Consider the following 21585-nt stretch of genomic DNA (forward strand, 5'->3'; position numbering starts at 1 on the left):
CTCTCCCTTAGGCAAATTTTGTGAAATTCCTAATTCTTTCTTAGGCACATTTTAAGAATACATTCAATGCAAACCTCCTTAATTTGCCATTCTCACAAAGTGCCTTGAAGCATTAAATAGGTTGTCCAGGGCTTGTGCAGCGAAGCAGCCTGGGAACCAGCGTCTTCAGGGACTGAAGAGCACTTCCCATCCATCTTAATTTAAACACCGTTGCTCTCTCTAACTCCCATCCCCAGCCACTTAACACCACCTTTGAAATACCATTACCATGCACTGCAATTATTATGATTTTTTTCTTTCATAATGTCATGTTTTTAGGTATCCATTGTGATGGTTACCAGGTGATGCAGCTGCACACAAAGCCTTAAATCCAGTCTTGTGTTCATCTTTTTTAAAGGCACAAGTTAATCTAATCCTGGGGCCAGTTGAGAGGTGTTAACTGATGCTTTCGTTTTCAGGTGTTTCTACATCGACTCAACCAGTATGCAGCCACCAAAATCGACAAGAATATCACGGAGGAAACGGTCAAGGTGAGGGTCAGTCTGTGAGTAATGGGGAGTGCATATTTATGAAAATGTTGAAGAGCAATTGACTTTGACTCAGTCGATGCAGTAACCAGATCCGTTAAAAGGCTGGAAAATGACGCTACAAGCTAAATAAAGTGGGTCTGTTCTTGTTTTGGGATGCTCTTTCAACCTAAAAATAGCAAAGTTCTGAATGAAGAAACACGAGAGTGGGCGATCCAGGAAGCAGCTGTGAATATAATCTGTTTATAAATGATTCCGTCTGGAGGATAATAAAGAGTCCTCTCTCACCGTGGGGGGGGCGTGTCTGTGACTGTTTCTGTGCGTTTGCTTACTTTTGAAGGTAAATACGCATTCAGTGGATATTTACTGCATGTCCCCTTTTTGGGAATTTGCCTGTCTCTGTTGTGTTTTGTTTGGAAGCATGCCATACAAACAGGATTTTGGGGACAAAAAAACGTTGGTCGTTATCGAGTCAAGTAAGCAGGCTGTGATGTCACAAAGCAGTTGGATAACATCCAACCGTTGGAGCAGAAAAGGCATTGATATAATTTAACCAAACTTTTTGCTGTTTTTAGTATCACTGAGGGTTTGTTTTTTTTTGCCTGGGAACACCCCTAAAAGACCTCTACGATTTAAATCAGCAGCTTCTTTCTCCATCCAGAGCCAGTGTGTTGTTTCGTCCTTTTAATATCACCACAAAAATGGGCAGAAATGAACACCACATAAGGGGAAAGTTTCCATTCAGCAGATCTTAAAAATATGCTCCTTTCTTTGAGCTTCTTTACTTAACTATATTCTTTATTATTCAAAATGTAATAATCAAAGTAGAGCTGCCTATTTGCCTATTTCAAAGAAACCACACTCTTTGTTTGGTGGCCTCAGAATTTTCCTCCCCTTGTCCCCCTGACCACAACAAAGCAGCAAATGAGTAACTATTGATTCAGGGCATTTTATGCACTCCAATAGCTGGCGGATATACCACCCAATTTCTAAGTATTGAAGTATTGAGAAGCCATGTACGATATAAAAAGAAACAGAGTATAATGATTTTCAAAATATTTGAACCTCATATTTGATTGAAAAAAAGCACAAGTACAACACATCGAATGCTGTAACTAAGATATTTAATCGTGTTTGGAAGACTAACTATATGCCCACTTTGAATTTGAAGCCAGCAACATGTTTTGAAAATGTTGCTGTGTAGCATAGTGTTCCCCTTACACATCATTCTGTAAGAGTTTGGGTACTTAGGAAACCGATCTCTGTAATTTTCTATCAGGCACTCAATCATTTTGGAAATAGGCTTGTACTCACATGCAGCATGACTATCGTGTGTCTTTCCCCTCTTTCCCTCTTAGGTTTTATTCTCCAATATTGAGGAGATCCTGGCTGTTCACAGAGACTTCCTTACCATGGTGGAAGAGCTGCTCCAGCCTGACCCTCACGCTCATCATGAAATCGGGCGCTGCTTCTTACACTTTGTAAGTTACACGTGCTTCCCCACAGGCGCCATTTCTAAATCCTCCCTTTCTTGCAAATCAAATCTCATCCTAGCACCTTTTAATATCATGTCTCTTATACTTATTTCACCTATATTTATCCAGGTTAGTCCCATTGAGATCAGAAATCTGTTTTTCAAGGGAGACATCAATGTAATCTGTGCTTGCTTTACGTCTTTGTTTACTGGAGCCTGTGAGCTAAAGAAGTCCTTTTTTTTTTTTGTGCCGATAAGATCTGCTGAAATAGATAAGATACGCCACATGTTGTCGATTTATCTCTCTGGATTACAGAAGATAAGCGAGAGCACATGTGTGATATGCTCTTTATGCCTCTGATATACCGCTCGTCCCTGCTCTATATTACATTTCTTTGATGCAGAGCCCTGAGGCACACTGGCATATAATAGCTGACAAAGTCTAATAAATCCTATCGTCCTTCTGCCAGTCTTTAGGCGGCTCCTCTGCCAGCAAGGTTGCTCATGTAGCATTGGGCCACAGCTGATACAGGGGAAAGAGAGATGATTTAAAAGTATGGTTTGCCTTCTGAAGAGATGACCTCATTGAGAAAACTGGATATTATTCACAGCATTTCTGAAAACCAATGATTAAGACTCTTAATTCAGTTTTGAATGACCATGTGAGTTTATTGAAATAATACTAAGACATATTTTCTTTCTCCTTCCTTTCTTTATTCTCATTTTATTTCGAATATCTTTTTACTTTTTAGTGACTTGCTGATGTTCCAAGACAGAATTACACAGTCTTGCTTTACTACATGAACATAAATATAAATAGATTAGTAAACCATTTGGGCAGTGGACCTGCTCAAATCCAAATCCCCTCTGTGATCCATGCCAGCAAATTGGTTCACTCTGACTAAGAAGTCCCTCTCTTTATTTCTGGAGTACAGTGGAGTCAGTCTCCAGGGCCCAAGAAACACTCATTTTGCAGGTTCAAAAACCTACTTCCTAGAAAACATAATTCAAGAAGAAGGGCATACTCCACAGTTAATCATGAGGTCGAGTTTTCACAAGTGCCCCCGCTTGTTGTTATGGCAGTTATGTCTCTCCACATAACCGTCTTTGTCTTCTGAGGGAGATTAGTGTGGCTGTAGAGCGTGGACTATTTCTGGTGCTCTGTGGTGACTTTGGAGTGAGTGATTTAAAGGCTGTGTGGTCTGCTCCCACTGCTGCTTCTCAAAGACAATGGAATATGAATGTCATGAGAACTGCTTTGGTGGAAAGTTGTCTCTCAGATGGCTGCAAGACAGATGATGGGGGTATGATGGGAGCCCCCGCACACTTTACAGTGTACGTTATGGTTTTTATGATGGGGAGGAGAGTATGGAGAAGTATATATGTCTGATCTACTCTCTGTTTTGTCCTTCTTTTTCTTCCAATTTTGGGATCCAAGAGTCGTTATTTCACTCTTATGTATTTCCTTGTCAAGCTTCATTTATTTTTATTGCCCCATTTCTCTTACTATCTAGCTACTTATGTGTCCCTGTCTTACCTGTCCTTTTCTTACTCTTGCAGAAGAGCCGTTTCCAGATTTATGATGAATACTGCGGGAACCATGAGAAGGCCCAGAGGCTGCTGCTGGAGCTCAATAAGATCAGGAGCGTTCGGACGTGTTTACTGGTGAGAAGGGGCTGTAAACATGCACATAATATCCATTTTCACTTCTCACTTAGCTAAGTTAAGTCTCAGAGGATCAGTGTCAGGGTAACTGTTTTCCATCAGTGCTCATCTCTACATGTTTGCAGATATTTTTGTGTCCATCTCTAACGCTTCAATGCATTTCATGATATGATGTTGAAGCAGGGTCAAAAGTCACCTTGGAGAAGTGCTTGCATAGAAAAACAAACGGTCACAGTCTCTTACATTTACAAACACTCAGTCACCCACACACAGCAGCTGGAGAGTGTAAAACCCTGTACTTCATGTTCCAGTGTGTCTAACAGCTGATGCGACGTGGGTGGACTCTCTCTTCCTGTCCCAACTATCTGAGGAACTTTCACTTCAACTGGAGAGCATCATGTTGCTAGAACATAAAATGACTACATCCTCACTGGCTTGCTAAAAAAATGTGGGTTTAGGAGTGCTAGTGTGTGCACACTTCTTTCTTCCAAAGTTATTCTTACTGGATTTGAGCAGTTTTACTTCACACAGAAAGACGACCCCTGTTCAGCTGAGAAGTTGAACGAGGAACCTTCTAGCTGTGAGGCGACATCGTTAACCACTGCACCACCGTGTGCAAATTCATTTTAAAATGTTTTATTTTAAGCTGATGATCAATTAAGAGTCATTCAATTAAATTGAAAATAGTAGATTACCTAGTTTCCAACTTTTTACACTGAACACAGAAGTAGAAAACTATTACAGCATTTGCGCTTCTTACCCTACGCCTAACACCAGAGGATATGTGAATATGGCGAATAGCCTCTTACAGCCCTTAACTGAACCCTGCTTACATTTAACTTAACACATTTTAATCATAGGCTTTGACAGTATGTAATGTTAGTCCTTCACCTCTTTACCTCAGAGCGGCACACTCTTGTATCACACTTTCACCCCTCGCGTTTTAAGACCTCCATAAAAAGAGAGCACTTTGAAATAGAGATCTACAGCACGGATAAACACCCAGCAGAACCTGAGTACAAGCACAGATTTACGCTCTATTGATTGGCTGATTGTTTGGTATGACCTTTCTTATGACTGTAATTGATGGAATAGTAAATCAACCTCACACATGCACATAATATTCACACCATCAGAGAAGGGTTTTGCGTCTGATTTACTGTCCATGTGTGCCTTTAATCTAGGAGGCCAGAGGAGGCAAAGATATTAATTGACTTTGATTTAATGAGGTCTTTATGGCCTTGACCTTTTTGTGACATACATCTACATCAAAGCTGAATGGGTCTTGTGTTACCCTCCGACCTACACTTAGCTACGGGCTAATATACCTCAGGTCAATTCCAAGGCCTTTCAGTGACCAGGGTAGGGGTACCTGCTAACATGACCTAAACCTTTGGCCTTCTGTCTACTACAAAGACTGGTTTATTATTCACAATGTAACTCAGCTCCTCAAATTGACAGAGATGATTAGCGGTTGATCTCATAACAAGTAACATCTGAAAGAGTTACTTTAAGCTACTGAATGCCAAGTTTAAGAGGCCAGTGAAATCTAAATGACAAAATCTGTTCTCAGTTCAAACTTTGTACAGATATTCATGTTAATTCATACAATATGTCCTTTTATTTAGCTTATGAAAAAGTAGCTACCACAGGTGATATTCCACATCTGCCTCAGCCGTACTCTGAGGCAGAGCACTAACCTACTAAACTGGGTTTCTTATTGTAACAGATCCACCAATAATATTCAGGTTCACTCTCTATGTTACCACAATGAATGTAATTGAGCAGTAAAATATCATGTAAATGCTTATTTCATTTTGGCTTGAGGAATACGGAAAAACTTGGAACAGTGCTTCAGTAAAAAAAAAAAAAAAAGTGCGTCTTCTGCCAGAATTTTAATTGGCCAGGCTCACTACAGAACGCTAATATTTTTCTTCTGATTGAACATTAATTGAACTTGTTATTTAGAGTTAAATGAAATGAATAGTAATGTATGAAAGCTGCAGATATATTTTAAAAGTCTTTAAAGCTTATTAGGGTTGGGCATCACTTTCTGGAGCACTGTTTCATTTACTGATTGGATCTTACCTTTTATATGTCTACCAGGTTGTTTATTTATTTTCTTTCAGTCTCACATAGCCGTCAGCCTAACCTTGTTGAAACTTCTCTCCTTTCCTCTAGAATTGCATGTTACTGGGAGGCAGGAAAAACACAGAGGTCCCGCTGGAAGGTTACCTGGTAGCTCCAATTCAGAGGATCTGCAAGTACCCACTGCTGCTCAGAGTGAGTGTGATCTCTGGAATGCTAACCCTGTATTAAAGCGGTGCTACACCCTATGTGCCTCCCCTATATAGGAGCAACTTGTACTTCTCGTTTCATGCTCCACCACCTGGTCATTAGTTTGGGCTGTCCCTTTCTATTCACATCAACCTCTGCCTCACTAATGAAACAATGATCTTGTGGTCTGACACTCATTGCTTTAGTTCCCCAATACAACCAAATTGTAGCAGTGACACAAGTCCTTTCATCACCTCCCCTACCCAGCTGCCCATCCACACATTTTGACTGTCCTCATTCATACCTGCACCATCAGTCTCTCTGATGAGAGTTTTAAAATCTCCTTTTCCAAATGTGAAATGCGAGTGAAATTAAATACACTTTCAAAGGCTTGTTTGCGTCAGTGATCTGAGCTGTCCTGTCTCATTCGTCTTCTTGTTATGATCTTATTAATTCACCCGGGCGTCGTATAAACAGGGACCGGCACGGGCACAGAGATGTAATAATAATAAGTGGGTAATCTGATGCTCTGCCATTTGAAGTCGTCCAGCTGCTACGGCCTCCTCCTCTAAACTGACACAGATAGCCATCCCATGGCTGCAGATATATCCAGAGCAGTGTAAATCAGGTCTGCAGTAGCTGACATGCTGAAACTCAGTGTTTAGACTGTGGATGCAGAGATTGCCATCGCCGCATAGTTTCATAGTGTAGCAAGGGATTTAACCATTCAAGTCAGGAACCACTGCGAGGTAAGGGGGGAATATCGGGGAATGGCAAATACATTTGTTTCTCATGCTTTTAATGCTGTGAAAATGTTGCTTCAGAGCCAGATTTCCTACAAATGTGATTTCAAGTCTTTTAAAAAGGATGCGATTTGTACTCCTCCACAGTCATGAACCTGTTTTTTTGTGTGTTTTTCTGAGATTGTTGGGTTTATGCACACGCAGGAGCTGCTGAAAAGGACCCCAAAGAAGCACAACGACTACGCCCTCGTGCAGGAGTCTCTGCAGGTGATGAAGGCCGTGTGCACCAGCATCAATGAAGCCAAGAGACAGATGGAGAAGTTGGAGATTTTGGAGGAGTGGCAGTCCCATATCGAAGGCTGGGAGGTGGGTCTCAGTTTTAAACTGTGTTCTCTGTGTTGAAAGTTTTAATCTCAAACGATGACTTCAGCTTAAACTGGCTGCTTTCACTTCTGGCTTGCTTGTTGCTTTTTTTTTATCGCCTTAAATACACAGCTGAGTGTTTTCCCCCCACCAAAGCTCAAAGTCATGACTTATTGAAAGCCACTTAGCCCCATGCAAGCAATTCAACAGGAACTTCAAGTGCTGTGACTTTTGTAGCCTTTTAAGCTTTCTTGTTCTCTGTGGGAACAATGGCTTATATTCACCATGGCCAGATTCTTTCCTGTCTGGATGTTATTGCCTGCTGTTAAAGCCGTCATGCTTTAGGGTGACAGATCCAATCATCCTCAGGTAGGCCGCATGTCTTGGTCTCAGGGCTTTCCTCTAGTTCACTTTTCTATTTGAGTTCTAGGATGCCTTAATAAAGGGTCAGTAGGCCTGGTAGGTGGTTGGAGGGGAACAGACAGTGATGGCTTTGGTGAGGCATTAGACTGGGACCCCTGACTTCATGCAAACCTGACCTTAAGGCTCCCTAGACACATACAGACTGAGAGACATTGCTCATGTTGATTCAGCTTTTCACTTAAGTGTAGGAAGTAACAGAATGTTTCTGAATACAGCATGTTACAAGATAGCATGATTGCACCCGCTTATATATGACCAAGATGTTCAAGTTTCTGTAAATATGATTTTTTTTTTCAGCCGCTGACAACTTCCAGTGATATTGCATTAGCAGAGAATTTTGTAAGGCTTTAGGTTTGATACTTTTGCTTTATAGCAAAATTAATGGAAACTTCAATGCTTTGGCGAGATTTATAACTTAAAAATAAAACAAACAAAAATCTCCTTTTGAAGAAGTTATTTGGAAAAAACTGCTTATTCCACAAGAACAACTCATCATTATGCAAATTATCAAATAAAGGACACAAGACAAGAAGCATTCACACACACGTACATACAAGAGTTCAAAACGTAAGGATAGTGTGATCATAAGAGGCTTTGCTTGAAGTTGACGTTTCTCATAGAAGACATGGTCCTGGCGGAAACATGAGCTCATTCTGGAGTTAGACCCTCTGACTGCAGCATGCCAAGCTCTGCAGCAACAGCATGAAGCTTAGAATTAGAGAGTCAAAAAACTAGAAAGAAAAGGAGAGAAGGCTAAGTGATGTTTGCTTCACTGTGTGGGTGTTTGAGGAATGATGGATGGATGAGGAGCGATTGTAAGAACTGCTGTTTTTTCCATTTCCTGCTCCTCCTTCACCTCCTCCTCATTGCTTGTTAGCCCTGACCTGCTCCACAGCTGGCTGCCCTCGGGGCATGCTGGCAGGTTCACCTCGCGTGGGAGAGACAGGGCGATGGCTGTTAGTGGTCACCATGGTGACAACAGCCAGTATTTGGTCAGGGCGATGGTTGAGAGTTGGTTAGTGTTGCGAGTGTCTTTATTTTGTCACTCAGTACTATATAAATATGGTAATTTTAGATCAGTGGTTTGTCGTTTTCAGATGAGTTTCATTTCACATTCTGTTCCCGTGTTTCAGTTTAATAGGAATTCTTAAAAGCGTCTTTAGTTTGCTTGACTTGGACTCTTTTTGACCATACTTTGTACATAGTAAATTGCATGTTCTGCTTTGTCATTCCACATCTTTTATCCTTTTTTTCAGTTCTTATGTCTGGTAGTTGCGCAACTATAAAAATACAGGGTTCAAATGAAGTTTAAACAGATAACTGAGGGTTTTTTTTTTTTTTTTTTGATAACTGAGGGTTTAAAGTGTTGATTAAGTTGAAGACTGCATGCACCCTGCGGAGAAAAGAGATAGAGTGATGTGAAGAGTTATAGAAAGATGCTGCAGACAAACTGAAAAATAAATGAAGTGTACATTAAAGGAATTAAGATGACTGGGGTTTCTGTTGAAGTTCGTGTGTCTGTTCTTTTATTGAGGAAATGCACGTCTAAAGTCCCTTGAAGTGACCAAGACAAGCCGGCCTCTCCATGTCTGGTGTGCACATATTCATTGGCTGCAAATAAGTTTAACATCTGGTCATGGGCTGGGGAGTTAAAGCACCCTACAAGAGCGGGGAGTCTTTAAAAAAAAAAGTGTGCAGGGAGAAAAGAAAGAGATTAAAAAATAAAAATAAATAAAAAGAATAAACTGGGGAATCAATAGGAGGAGAAGAGAGGGAGAGATGATAGGCAGAGGGGAAGGGAGGAGGAGAATCCAAAGGGACGAGGAGAGAAAGAAGGAAAAAGCAGGGTTAGGTTTTGGCCCGTTGATGTCTCCAGCAGGAGGAAATGCTTAGCACATTTTCCGGCTCTGTGCGTAGGGAGTTATTTTTAGCTCTGAGGGGCCGATCAAACGTGGTCCATAAATTCCCAAAGCCGGCAAGGTAAGGAAAAAAAAAAAAAAAAAAAAAAAAAAAGACGGCTCGCTTTATCACTTGCAGCAGGAACACCAGAGCAATGTGGTGACCAGGCGCGACAATGCAGCACATAGTTTGACTCGACGGGATGTTGTTGTAGAGAAGCTATTAACTGCTGCACATTTTAAAGTCCCTCAGCAATCTGGTCCGAGGAAGCAGGGAGTGTTTTTACAGACCCCCGAGAGACAGAACAGGAAAGGCTTCGCTTTGTAACCCCTCCTCGTGTTCAGACACCGTGTGTGAACACTCAATTGTATAGAAATAATGTGTACAAACTGATAGAATGAACACTTTTAATAACTGAAGAATCATTTTCTACTTTTTTTCCCCCCCCTGAATATCCCCTTCATTAAACTGCATTCAAGCATCTTTTTCCCCTTGTTTTTTTTTCTGTCTTCAGGGCTCAAACATCACAGATACATGCACGGAGATGCTCATGCACGGCATCCTCCTGAAGATCTCAGCTGGAAACATACAAGAGAGGATTTTCTTCTTGTTTGACAAGCTTCTGGTTTATTGCAAGAAGAAAAACAGGTGACTGGACCCTCGTTTATTCATTACTCTACACATAAAATCCACAAAGCTGTACAGGGATTTACATTCTAATAACAGTGTATATATATTTTTAAGAGTCTGAATAATATTGTTTATTCTAATTTCTTATTTCCCTGTCTCTGCACTCCTGCAGGACATTTGAAGCAGGGACTTTATAAATAATTGACTTACAGCACTTCCTCAACTTCAGTTTTTAAAAGGGAGCAGTGCACTGTGGGATCCGTTCAAGCGAGTGGGTTGATAAAGAAGTTATGCAGTAGAGGAGACATGTGAGAGAAGGATTTGAAAGAGTTTCTTTTTTAAATGGGGGGGGGGGTCACAAGAAGAGGGCACGTGATTGGTCTAAATTCAGATATGAACACCTTTCTGTGGACACAGGTTGTAGATTATTCTTCAGATAGTTTCAGAGGAAGTGAGTAATGCAACATTTATTTATCAGTGTAGTCAGCAAACTCTTACATGATTGCAAACCATTGCTTTGCTTGTGTAGACACGTGCTGCTCACACTGATCCCGCTACTTACAATGCACCCATGTCAAATCTGTGTTTTTGTCACCTTTGTTTACCCACCTCAAACCACGCTGCCACCTGCTTCGATTTGCTTTTACTGTACGTGCTGTTTACCGCGAAGTGTCTGCAGGTAGTGCATGAAAGCACATCCAGTTACCTACTGAAGAAAGAAAAAAAACTATAATAGGTTCCTCTGCTTTCAATGACTGGAAACATTTTCCTCACAAAATTTGGTTTCACACAAATATAAAAACATCCGATGGTTATAACTATATAGGTGTCTTTTAAAGTTCCTGAATGAATTGAGACTAATTACTCAGTCAGTAATGACATTTAGTAATCAAACATTATTGTGGTTGCTTCTCTCTATTCAAGGCGTTTAAAAAACAGCAAGACGGCCGCAGAGGGTCCTCGGTACCTATTCAGAGGAAGAATTAACACAGAGGTGATGGAGGTGGAAAATGTGGACGATGGCACAGGTGAGAAAGAACCAACTTTGTTTCCCCCTCCTCGTTGTTGTATTTCAGTTCTGTTGGCTGCAGGGGTTTAAAAATGTGCCATAATAGGAATGTTGACAACATAGTCTTTGGCTTCAGCCACTGCACATCTGTGTGATTTGGGCTCACCGATGGGAAAAACAAGATTTACCTTTAAACATTACTTCAGCCAGCTATAGTTACATATGCTTTGGGCTGTGCTGCTGCTGCTAGCACTTGTTGAACTTTTGCTCGTGTGTCTCTTGGCCTCACATAGCCGCTGATTATCATTTATATTTGTAGAAGCCATCATTTCCTCTCTGGCGGCCCTCGATGGGCAGCAATATCAGGTGTTTTTGGTGAGAGAGGGATACAGAAGGCTTGGGTCTGGTGAGGCAGAGTGGGAAGATAAACACATGAAGCAGGCGGCGATGCAGAAACTCTTGGGTGTTCTACACCACAGGCAGGAGATCTCAATCTGAAATCCAGCATGACTGGAGTATTCTAGCTCCGATTGCTATGTTATGAAAGCGCTGTGACTTTTTCCCTGGCACACATTCGCTGCCCTGAGGTTGAAAACGCCCTGGAGGCATACCGTATGAAGGACACCACAGTGTAGATGCTTTTAGATGTGATTATAACTGATGATTGTGAAAGTTTGTTTTTTGTTACACCCAGAAGTAAGACGAGGAGGTATTTAAAATCCTCCCGAAGTGATAGATTAATGACATATATTCAATTTACAGTCAAGACTGAATTTCCATTTAATCTGAGTTGACTTTACATCTGTATTTGAGTTTCGGACGTGGAACATAAATAGCTGTGGGGGAGTTTTCTGAAGGCTCAGTGGTTAATAATGGAGGTGGATGATTCATCCTGTTACTGTGTCCCCTTTTTTCTCATTAAAGGAGAAAACCGATAATCAATAAAGCACTCAATAGAGAGGCAATGTAGGCCTGGCACTGGAGCTTAAATAAATGAGTGCAGAGTCGATGATTGAAGATAGATTACATTATTCCCGGTAGCTTTATTATGTATGTTGTTTTTGGAAAATAGATGACACTGCACAGTATAAAAAAAGTCTTAAATCTTCATATAAAGTGTTGTCTCTTGTTGTGTGTTCCCTCTTCTTTCCCCTGTGAACTATTTCCCTTTGTTTTCTCTGATGCCAATTATTGGAGTTCTGACGAATTTCATTGACAGGTTTAATGCGGTATTTCTTGTTTACTGTGAGCCCAAATCTGTTTACAGTGTCATGATCAGTGCGACCACTAATTGACGACCCTCCCCTCCAAACATGAAACACAACGCTGAGCTTTTAAAAAGGTCTAAAAAAAAAAGAAAAAAGAAAAAAGAAAGTGGATTTACTCGTTCCACCCCTTCATGGGGAAAGGGCTTTATAAAAGTAGCCGAATCAAACTCTTCATTCTCTCCTCCTCTGCCTCACAGCTGACTACCACAGCAGCGGGAACATAGTAAACAACGGCTGGAAGATCCACAACACGGCCAAGAACAAGTGGTTCGTCTGCATGGCCAAGACCCCGGAGGAGAAGCAGGAGTGGCTGGAGGCCATCATGAAAGAGAGGGAGCGCAGGAAAAGTAAGAAGGCGCTTATTTTAAATGCAGTCAGTTAGGGAAACTCATTTCCTGTGTATTTTTTCTTCGTCTTCTGAACATCTGTCTTGAATCACTTAACTGAGAATATTTTCTGTGTATGGGAAAATCAATACAGAACAATTTGGCTTGAATAATTGAAAAAGTTAGCCCTGATCAGGTTTGGCATGTTTATTTAAGAGCAAATAATAAAGTATGTGATCTCTTTTGCTGGCATGATTGCTGCTCCTTAAAAAAATCAGGTTGAATGCAGCAAAGTTTCTTTTATAGTCGTTTTGAGATTGTGTACAAGAAATACATTTTCGGTGTGTTTCATTAGCCCTGCCTATTATAAGCAAAGACACTGAAGTGCACGTTACTCAGCTGACATTATGCTTTTATAGCTTGGGAATGATGTCACATCTGAATGCAAAGATCAATAGCAGCATGATAACGACCGGCTGTTTTGCGCCATTCCTCCCTCCCTCCTCTGCTGCACAGGTCTTAGGCTCGGCATGGAGCAGGATACGTGGGTGATGGTGTCAGAGAAAGGAGAGAAACTTTACCACCTCATGACCAAGAGCAACCTCATTAAGGACCGGAAACGCAAGCTTACCACCTTCCCCAAGTGCTTCCTAGGAAGGTACGATTCTTGCCGCTAAAAACAACCATTTAGTCTGTGAGGAAGCTGCTGAGTGTTGTTCTCTGATATCTTATTCTATGCATTTTAAAACATTATACTATATGTAAAGCATATACAGAGGCCTTGTAGAGGAGAAATGATCAACACATTTGCCTACAGTGGATGATCATATCTTCAGAGCAGCTAACACATGACCGTCTTGTGATATAGATGCCTTTCTCTAACCCTGCTTTCATTTAAAGTTGGTGAGGATTTCTAAAGACAGCCGCCGGGGAGAAGAAAGCCTTGCCGCTTTCTGTCCAGGAGACTGTGTGTGTTATGTATATCTGCAGTCTCAGTCATGGGAAAATCAAATCCAGCCAGATTTAGCCCATGAATCTTATTTAAGGATTATTGGTGTGGTGTCTGGGGACGGATCAGCCATTGAATGCCGGTCGTAAATCAAAGAGAGATATCCCTGTGCAGCTCAGCTGACTGCCCTCTCTCTTTCCCCTTGCCCATGTTAGATTACAATAAGCTCTCTGCAGAGGAATCAATGAGTTAACTTCAGTGGAGGCCCCTTGATGCCAGAGGGCAGCTGTTCTTCAGTTCATGTCCTTGAGTTTTAACAGCAATGCCCATGTACTTTCAATATTGACTTTTAATGAGTTCAGACATTTATTTCTACCTTGTGTTTCCCTGATAGGTGAGAATATTTTCTGTAAGAACCTGTTTTTGAGCTATTTTAAGCATGCATAAGTTATTGGCCCAATTTCAGTATTTTGCTTTCTTTATAGCGGATGTAAACATCTTGTTGTCAGACCAGGTTTGCATGCAAGTGAATGAGTAGAATAGTTGGTTCCCCCAGGGTATGATCCTCTCCAATAAACGCATACAGAGGTCTTTCATTTTAGCGTCTTAGATTCTCATTCACTTCAATCGCTGATAACTGAGATTTAGAACCTTGTGATCTTCAAATGATTGATTTGATTCAGTGTTGTTTTTCTTTCATTTCGCCGTAAAGCTTTTTACTGAAAACTCAATGGGATATCACACCTCTCGATCCCCTCAGATTGGAATTTGTAAAAGCCTCTAGCCTCAATTTTGAGGTCTGTTCCTCACATTCAACACAATTGGCTATAATGTACTCCCCACATTGTCAATACTTTGTGAGACCGAGGAGGTGACAAATCTGGACGAGGATTATAAAATCTACAAACATCTGGCTGCAGTCAAAGAGTTTTCCATGTTTGAAATGAAAATTGTCTGTGGTGACCCACAGTCTTTTTATAGAGTGATGACACCAGAGGAATTAAACATTTTCACGAGCTAGTCTTGGTTGGATATTATTTAAACTCTGCTCCTATCTTGTTTCTTGAAATCCCATAACAAATTTCCCTTGTTAACACACCGCAGCGTTTCACAATGAGCCATGTTTTCCATTTGTTTCGATTTTTATAGAAATCTTCTGACTGGTAATAATCACACTGAAAATCAACAGAGCTTAAACATTCCTCTCAAAAATCCCTGATATTTTAGAAGCATTGAGGAAAAAAAATAGAAGAAAAAAAAATAAACCAAAAAGCGTACTTGTGGCCATGTTACACAGCATGGTGGTTTGGAATGAGGGGTTACTTTCTCCTTTGGACCTCGTAGACAACACCAGATCCCTTGCGGTCTGGAGGAGGAATGGATCTGTCAGCTAAAAAGATTAAAAGGATCAAACCACGTTGACTCTGAAGAGATCATATGGTGAGAAAGCAGCTCAGAGAACCTCTATTTGGTAATGTATCAGCCTTTACACAACTTGTCCAACACCTGGATGACCACTTGTGGGTGAAAAGATATCGCTAGCTCCTCTGTACTTCCCCTGTCTGAGAGGATTTTGAGGATGGCTCCAAGTAGGCATAATTGGTGAATTGGAACCAGGATGGTATTTTTCTGATGAAAGCCACATTGCCTATGGCTTCATCTCAGCCCACTCCTTCCATTGTGAAACGCTTTGCTTTTATGCTCTTTCCACGCCTCCTCTTTCTCTTGTTTGAAATTTTTTAAGGCCGAAGGCTGGACTCATACTCCTCCCCTTTAAGTAGTGCAATCGTATTTGTGGTTTAGTTTCTATGACAGTGTAATTCATCAAAGGAAATGTGTGTGACAGCCACCTAGCGTGCAGTCATCATCCAATTTTAAACTTGGAATAAGCAGGAAAACAAAGGCGGTTCAGAACGTTAGTCTTTTCTACATGTGGTAGACAAAAGTGCTTGTTGTGATCGATGTTGATGAAAAGATTTGAAAAGAGCACAGTGAAAAGGTGTGACATCCTGTAAGAAATGCCCTTTGTCTTTGTCAGTCTCTGCTCTTCTTTGTGACAAGGAATAAACCTTTTGCTCTTTCAGCGTAGACAAATGACAAATCTAAGCTGATATAAAGGCTGCTTCTTTAGCTGCTTGTAGATGAAGACAGCATGTAAAAAATACACCAGGGAGTTGGATTCATGCATCAGTCAACGTTCTGAATTATTCTATAAATGTAGATTCGTCCAAAAATTGGTTTACGGTATTTTCTTGCAATATAGAAAGAGGTAAAGGGCTTTTGAAGAGTGATACTATTCTGAATCTGTTTTTAAGCTAGAGCCAGTTGACCAGCTGGACCTGCAGCCAATATTAGCATGACGGTTGGAAAGGAGAAATAGTTGGCTTGGCTGTAGTTGATAGACACCTTGTTAATTTGACACTTAATTTTTTTTTTTTGTTGATAAAACACAGAAGACACACAATGCTTGTTAGTGAGCTCCAGCGGTACAACTCTGCCTGTTTTGCTAGCTATTAGCGGACAGTAACATGCTAGCTACTTCCTGTCTTCAGTTTAAGCTGGCTAAAAAACTGTCATTGGCATTATGAGAGAATTATGAGACTGATTTACATTTAAAAACATCTAAAAACATTGATAAAATGATATTAAGCTATTTTGAACTTTGTTTCATACTGAAAGTATTTCTTCATAACATTAAAATATTAGTGAGAAACTAATTTGGATGGAAAAATATATAGATAATGTAGATGTAGATAGATTTTTTACAAACTGACCTTATTTGCTTCAAAATGACTGAAAAGAGCAAGGGAGTATGTGACCTTGTGACCTCACCAAAAAGAGACTTTTCTCATGTACATAAACAAAAATGTTAATTTTCTGACTTCAGAAGCTAATTTCGAGGCCATGAGAGGCTCCCTCACTCAGAGTTTTAGGTTCATTGACGAAATACTCTAGTTAAGTCAAACATGTCATGTCTGTTTACACTTGAAATTATACATTTGCACATTTAAAACTTTCAACCTGATTTGGTCAGTTTCTACCGCTCCACCGGTAGATTTAAAGTGTGTAACAGTTTATTACCAATGCTTTGACCCAAATCTACTTGAAAACAGCATAGTCCAAAACTCAGGTTAGACTATTTTTCCTTCATGGTTTAGGTACGGAAGTTTAAAAATTGACATTGTTATAGAGTTTTTAAAGTGTGTTTTTCCCCCTGTGGTTGGTAGCGAAGAGAGAGGACGCCAGGGATGAGTGGTTGAAGAGTGTAAAATGTGGGACGGATGGAGGAGCAGGAAGTGGAGGTAGGGGTTTGGCACGACGCTAACACCAGACCACCTCCGTCATGGCCTGAAAGTAAACTATGAAGAATTCCAGTGGTAATGCTGGCTATGTTTGTTTGTTTTTTTGGTTAGACAGGACACAGAAGATGTAATCAGAGAGGCTACTGGTTCCTTGCATACACTCTGTGTCTTTGTACACTTTTTTCTTTTAACTTGAATCACTAAATTATGGAGAATTATCCACTTTAGCTCATCCAGACCATCAGAAGATCAGCCTTTTTGTTTGTTGTTTTAAATGACCCAGAGCAAAATAAATTCTTGCATTTTTCAAAACTGAACTTCCCAAGAAACAACTAAATCCTTTGTTTTCCGATAGTCCAACTTTGTAAGTCTGAAATAAAAAAAGTTTAACTGGACAAAACAGACTAAAGACAGCTAACTGTTTTAACAAACGGATGTAGACCCTAAGACTAAATAAATCCTCCCTCATTGCCTGAATAGTATTTGTTTCCTCACTCAACTCAATATAGTCTGAATGTTTTTTATGGCAACTTGTAGAAGTTCTCCATAATGAGGTCAAAAGTCACCACTTTTTCCTTATTTACAGAATAGCAAGCCTAAATTCAAAGCTTTCTCCACTGATCACACACATCCTCCATTAACAGAGCTTTACGATATCCTATGAGGATTTTGTACACGTTATTTTGTGTTATGCAGGAGTGTCTGTGAATGTTTATACGCCTGTGTTGTCTTTTGTGTGTCCCCAGTGAGTTTGTGTCTTGGCTGATGGAAATTGGTGAGACAGGAAACCCAGAGGAAGGGGTTCACCTGGGTCAAGCTCTGCTGGAGAACGGCATCATCCACCATGGTTAGTTCTCACAATTTTCTCCTTCCTTTTCACCTGCCTCTACTTGCTTGATCAACATTTGCTTTTCATACTTAAACCAGATCTAGTACTGTCTAATTTTCCTTTTTCTGAACGGTTCAGAGCATTCAAATGCCTGCCATTGCCTCACCTAGCTTCTCTGCTTTTCCAATGAATGTTCCTCATTCAACAAGCAGAGTTTCATAACACTTTTACTTTCCTGGCATGTGCCTACAATGCAGATGCAGCTGTTTTATTTATGTAATAACAGGTGTCCCATTTAAACACTCCCTTGACACAATATTTAGGTAATGGTTTGTAACTATTAATCTTTTCCTAGTGTTATGTTTGTGTTATATTTGCTAAGCGGGCTGTTCCGTGGGTTTTGGTTACTACAAGTGTGTTTCCTGCATGAGGATTAAGCTGGCTAACACTTCGCATTTATACCAAACAGTGCATACAGCTCTGCATGTATTTTTTCCTCAAAAGAGTAGGGCCTCAAGTCATGTTGTAACTTAAATCACTCTGGGATGCTTTATTGCTTCCTCACAGAGAAATGAGATTGGGCTGCAGAGCTGTTGCTGACAGAGAGGAATAGCTCCAAGCTCCTCTGAGAGCTCTCTTGGTGCAGTAAGAAGTCCCCATGTGAAAAACGATAGAATATCTTTTCATAAAAACATTTAATGGAACCCGCACGGCTGCAGCCAAGAGTACAGAGGGGACTGTTATTACTTTTAGGAGGGTCCTCGACAAATTCCCCTACAGCAAGAGGAGCTTGAGCAGCTGTGTTATCTGTGACCGCTCTGTATGAGGTTTGCCTCTTGTCTGGAAAGCTTCTTTCACCACGCAGCACTGCTTGGCATGAATATGTCTTTAAACCTCTTATGCTTTCGAATTTGAAGCAAGATGAATAATGCTCCTTGAGGGGTTTGAGAATTTTTTGAGCTTGTTTCTTTTTCTTATTCTGGCACGTCTCCTTTGGAAACTTCCTCATGTTGAAAACTTCCTTTTTAGTCACAGACAAACACCAGTTCAAGCCTGAGCCCGTCCTGTACCGCTTCCGCTATGACGACGGCACCTACCACCCCAGAAGTGACATGCATGATGTCATATCAAAGGTGAAAACAGTGCGAAAGTACAGTAATATAATGCAATATAGATCACACTTGTGAATGTCATTTTCTCACTCTTGTTTCTCAGGGTGTTCGACTCTTCTGCCGCCTTCACAGCCTCTTCACTCCTGTCATCAGGTAGGCCGCCTTTCCCCTTCACACTCCATTGCAAACCAGCCAGTGGGGCTCCAGTAGCTCAGCATCTGGCTCTTACTCCTAAAAATAGCTCCAAGTCGAAGCATGGAGAGTGGAGGAGAGAAATAACACTATGAACTATGAGCTCATTGTCTTTAAAGAGGATGTGATTTATGCAGAACTGGCACAGATGGTGATGGAGTGCAGTGTGGTCCCTGGGTGACAGAGTTGGCTTAGTCTCAAATCACAGATGTGGTGAGGAAGATTGAGTCCATCAGATGTTACAAGTAGTTTGGGTTTGTTTGGGACAGAGATAAATGGAATCACTGTGATGAGTCCCTCGCACTGCTTTGAGATTAGATTTTTTTAGCATTTAATTACCTGTTGGTAAATGTGTCTAGTCACAGATACAAGGTGTCATAGTCAGTCCATGAAGACCATGTAAAATGCTTGTATGTTCAGAAAAGGATTAGTAAGTGTGTAATGAGTTGTGTGTGTGTTTTGTGAAAGGATAGTGCACCTTCTTGTACTTTTCTCCGTGACTAAATTCAAAGTTGCAGGTGATTTCTTTTTCCTTTGCTGTGTTGGTCACATAGCTCAGTCCATTCATCACAAATACAAATCAGCTGTTTTCTTTTATAACGCTCTTCTCAGGGGCCATTCAGTTGCAATACGCTGGTTTTACACATTTCAAAAAGAGTGCTCGACAGCTTATCGATCATGAGTTCTTAAAGGCCAGCGGGGAGTCATGCTGTTGGAGGCAAACATTGATTCCTTCAATGTACGTGATCCAAAGTATCAATCTAGTTAATCAATCGTTTTTTGTATAGAACCCATTCATAACAAACGTTATCTAAAGGCACTTTATAAAAGAGAAGGTAAACATTTTGTTTACTCTAATCCATCATGAGCACAGCACATGGCAAGATTTAGCAAAGTTACAGTGGCAAGGAAAACTTCCTTTTAACAGGCGGAGACCTCAAACAGACTCATGTTGAACAGCCATCTGCTGAAAGTGTGTTGGGCTTTGAAAAGTGGGATAGAGGGAGATGCAGGAAGAAAGAGACGGATAGAGACAAACAGAATAGGATAGGTTTATAGCAACAATGTCAGTAATAATGGTAACAGTATATGTAGTATCAGTAGTAAACAGCTAAGTATAATAATAGACTGATCAGTCTAATATTAACATTAGCAACTGTAATACTGATTAATGTTTGTTATGGAGGATTCACTTTGATATATATATATATATATATATATATGTATATATAATAATGATAATAGATGTAAGGGTGATATTAATATTTGTAGCAGTTGGAGTTAGGGGGGTCCATAGCAGCAAGTCGTCCACACCAACAAGAAAAGTTGATGCTACGAGAAAAGAGAGCTCAGGAGCTCCCATGAAGATACATGTATATGGTTAGTAACTCAAATGGTGCATTAAGATTTTCCGATAGTGACTTGTAGTAATAAGTCGCCTTTTTAGTATCTAAAGTTCAACATAGACTTTCATGTATTTAGGTTTCAGTCCTGAATCGATAGAAGTTCTACAATATTATGAATATTTTTGTAAAGATTTGCAATTTGAAGGACAAAAGTAAGCTCAGTCTCTACTTATAGATGGTGGCAATTAGTTCTGAAGTGTGTGAGAGCAGGATCATTCGGCATTGGATGTAAAAAGTCACTTGAACAGGTGTTTTTTTTTTTTTTTTTTTATGCCAATTTGGCACATCTCTTTGGCTTACTGAGCGATCGAACAAAGCGATCTCATTTTACAGGGGGAATGCCTCGGCATGCTTCGGTTTTTCATGTTGAGCACAGTTGAACAGTGTTTGAGGTGGAGGCGTCTAATTCGTTTTACCGCAAAGCACTGATTCAAGTTTGCCCGTCTATGCTGGATGTTGAATAGCCCAATGAAAAGCTTTAATTTCACACCTATAAAAACTGTGCCATGACTGCAGGAGGCAAACGGATTGAGCATGTATTCCGGCACAGAAGCTTTTTTTTTTTTGCATTTCTATTTGATCCAACCCCTGAAAAGCCTGAAGTGATTTTGTGTGTAAGCATTCAGTCCGTTGGCATTTGTATTGAGGCTAAACCTCTTGACGTAAAAACTCTTGTCTGTGTACAAAAGTTGTGCGTCGTTAGCCAGCATATCTGTGCCGTGTATTTTCACTGAGAGCCCAGGACAATGCATCACAGGGCCTGGGAATGCCAGAGTTTAATTGGAGCAAGCAGCCCTTGCCTAATTAGGTATAATTTCCTGGCAGGGTGACAAAGATGAAGTGAAGGGTGGTGGTGGGGGTATTGCACAATCCCTGCACCCCTATAGAGCTTCTCCTGCTTTCTTCACAAGAAAACTGGAACAATCTTCTCTGACCATGCAGTTTGAAATATCTGCTATAGGCTTGATACTGTGTGCATGCAATTTAACGCCTTATAATGCAAAACCGCACATTTCAGTGGAGAGCACTCATGTATTATCTTCACGCAGGGTGGAAAAACTAAACTGGCATTTAAGTTCAGCAGCAGAGAAATATTGACGAGTTGTCTTCGTTATGCTGATGGCTCCTCCAGGAACTCAATATGTGTGGATGCCTGTGTTGGTTTTCTAAGAAAAAAAAAAAGGACTTATT

General features: G+C 40.6%; 1 protein-coding gene across 1 annotated transcript in view; it reads left to right on the forward strand.

Annotated features, from left to right (window-relative positions):
* The window catches only part of prex2 (phosphatidylinositol-3,4,5-trisphosphate-dependent Rac exchange factor 2), an 87048-nt gene that overhangs the window by 15863 nt on the left and 49600 nt on the right, over window positions 1-21585 (forward strand). The window contains exons 2-13 of the mRNA XM_020646529.3: window positions 459-530; window positions 1886-2008; window positions 3562-3666; window positions 5848-5949; window positions 6891-7052; window positions 9886-10019; window positions 10926-11029; window positions 12476-12625; window positions 13121-13262; window positions 17602-17702; window positions 18714-18817; window positions 18900-18949. Coding sequence (XP_020502185.2) covers window positions 459-530; window positions 1886-2008; window positions 3562-3666; window positions 5848-5949; window positions 6891-7052; window positions 9886-10019; window positions 10926-11029; window positions 12476-12625; window positions 13121-13262; window positions 17602-17702; window positions 18714-18817; window positions 18900-18949 — 1349 coding nt within the window. The remainder of the gene's footprint in view (window positions 1-458; window positions 531-1885; window positions 2009-3561; window positions 3667-5847; window positions 5950-6890; window positions 7053-9885; window positions 10020-10925; window positions 11030-12475; window positions 12626-13120; window positions 13263-17601; window positions 17703-18713; window positions 18818-18899; window positions 18950-21585) is intronic.

Source organism: Labrus bergylta, chromosome 20 (assembly GCF_963930695.1).
Source record: "Labrus bergylta chromosome 20, fLabBer1.1, whole genome shotgun sequence".
In the NCBI taxonomy this organism is placed as follows: domain Eukaryota; kingdom Metazoa; phylum Chordata; class Actinopteri; order Labriformes; family Labridae; genus Labrus; species Labrus bergylta.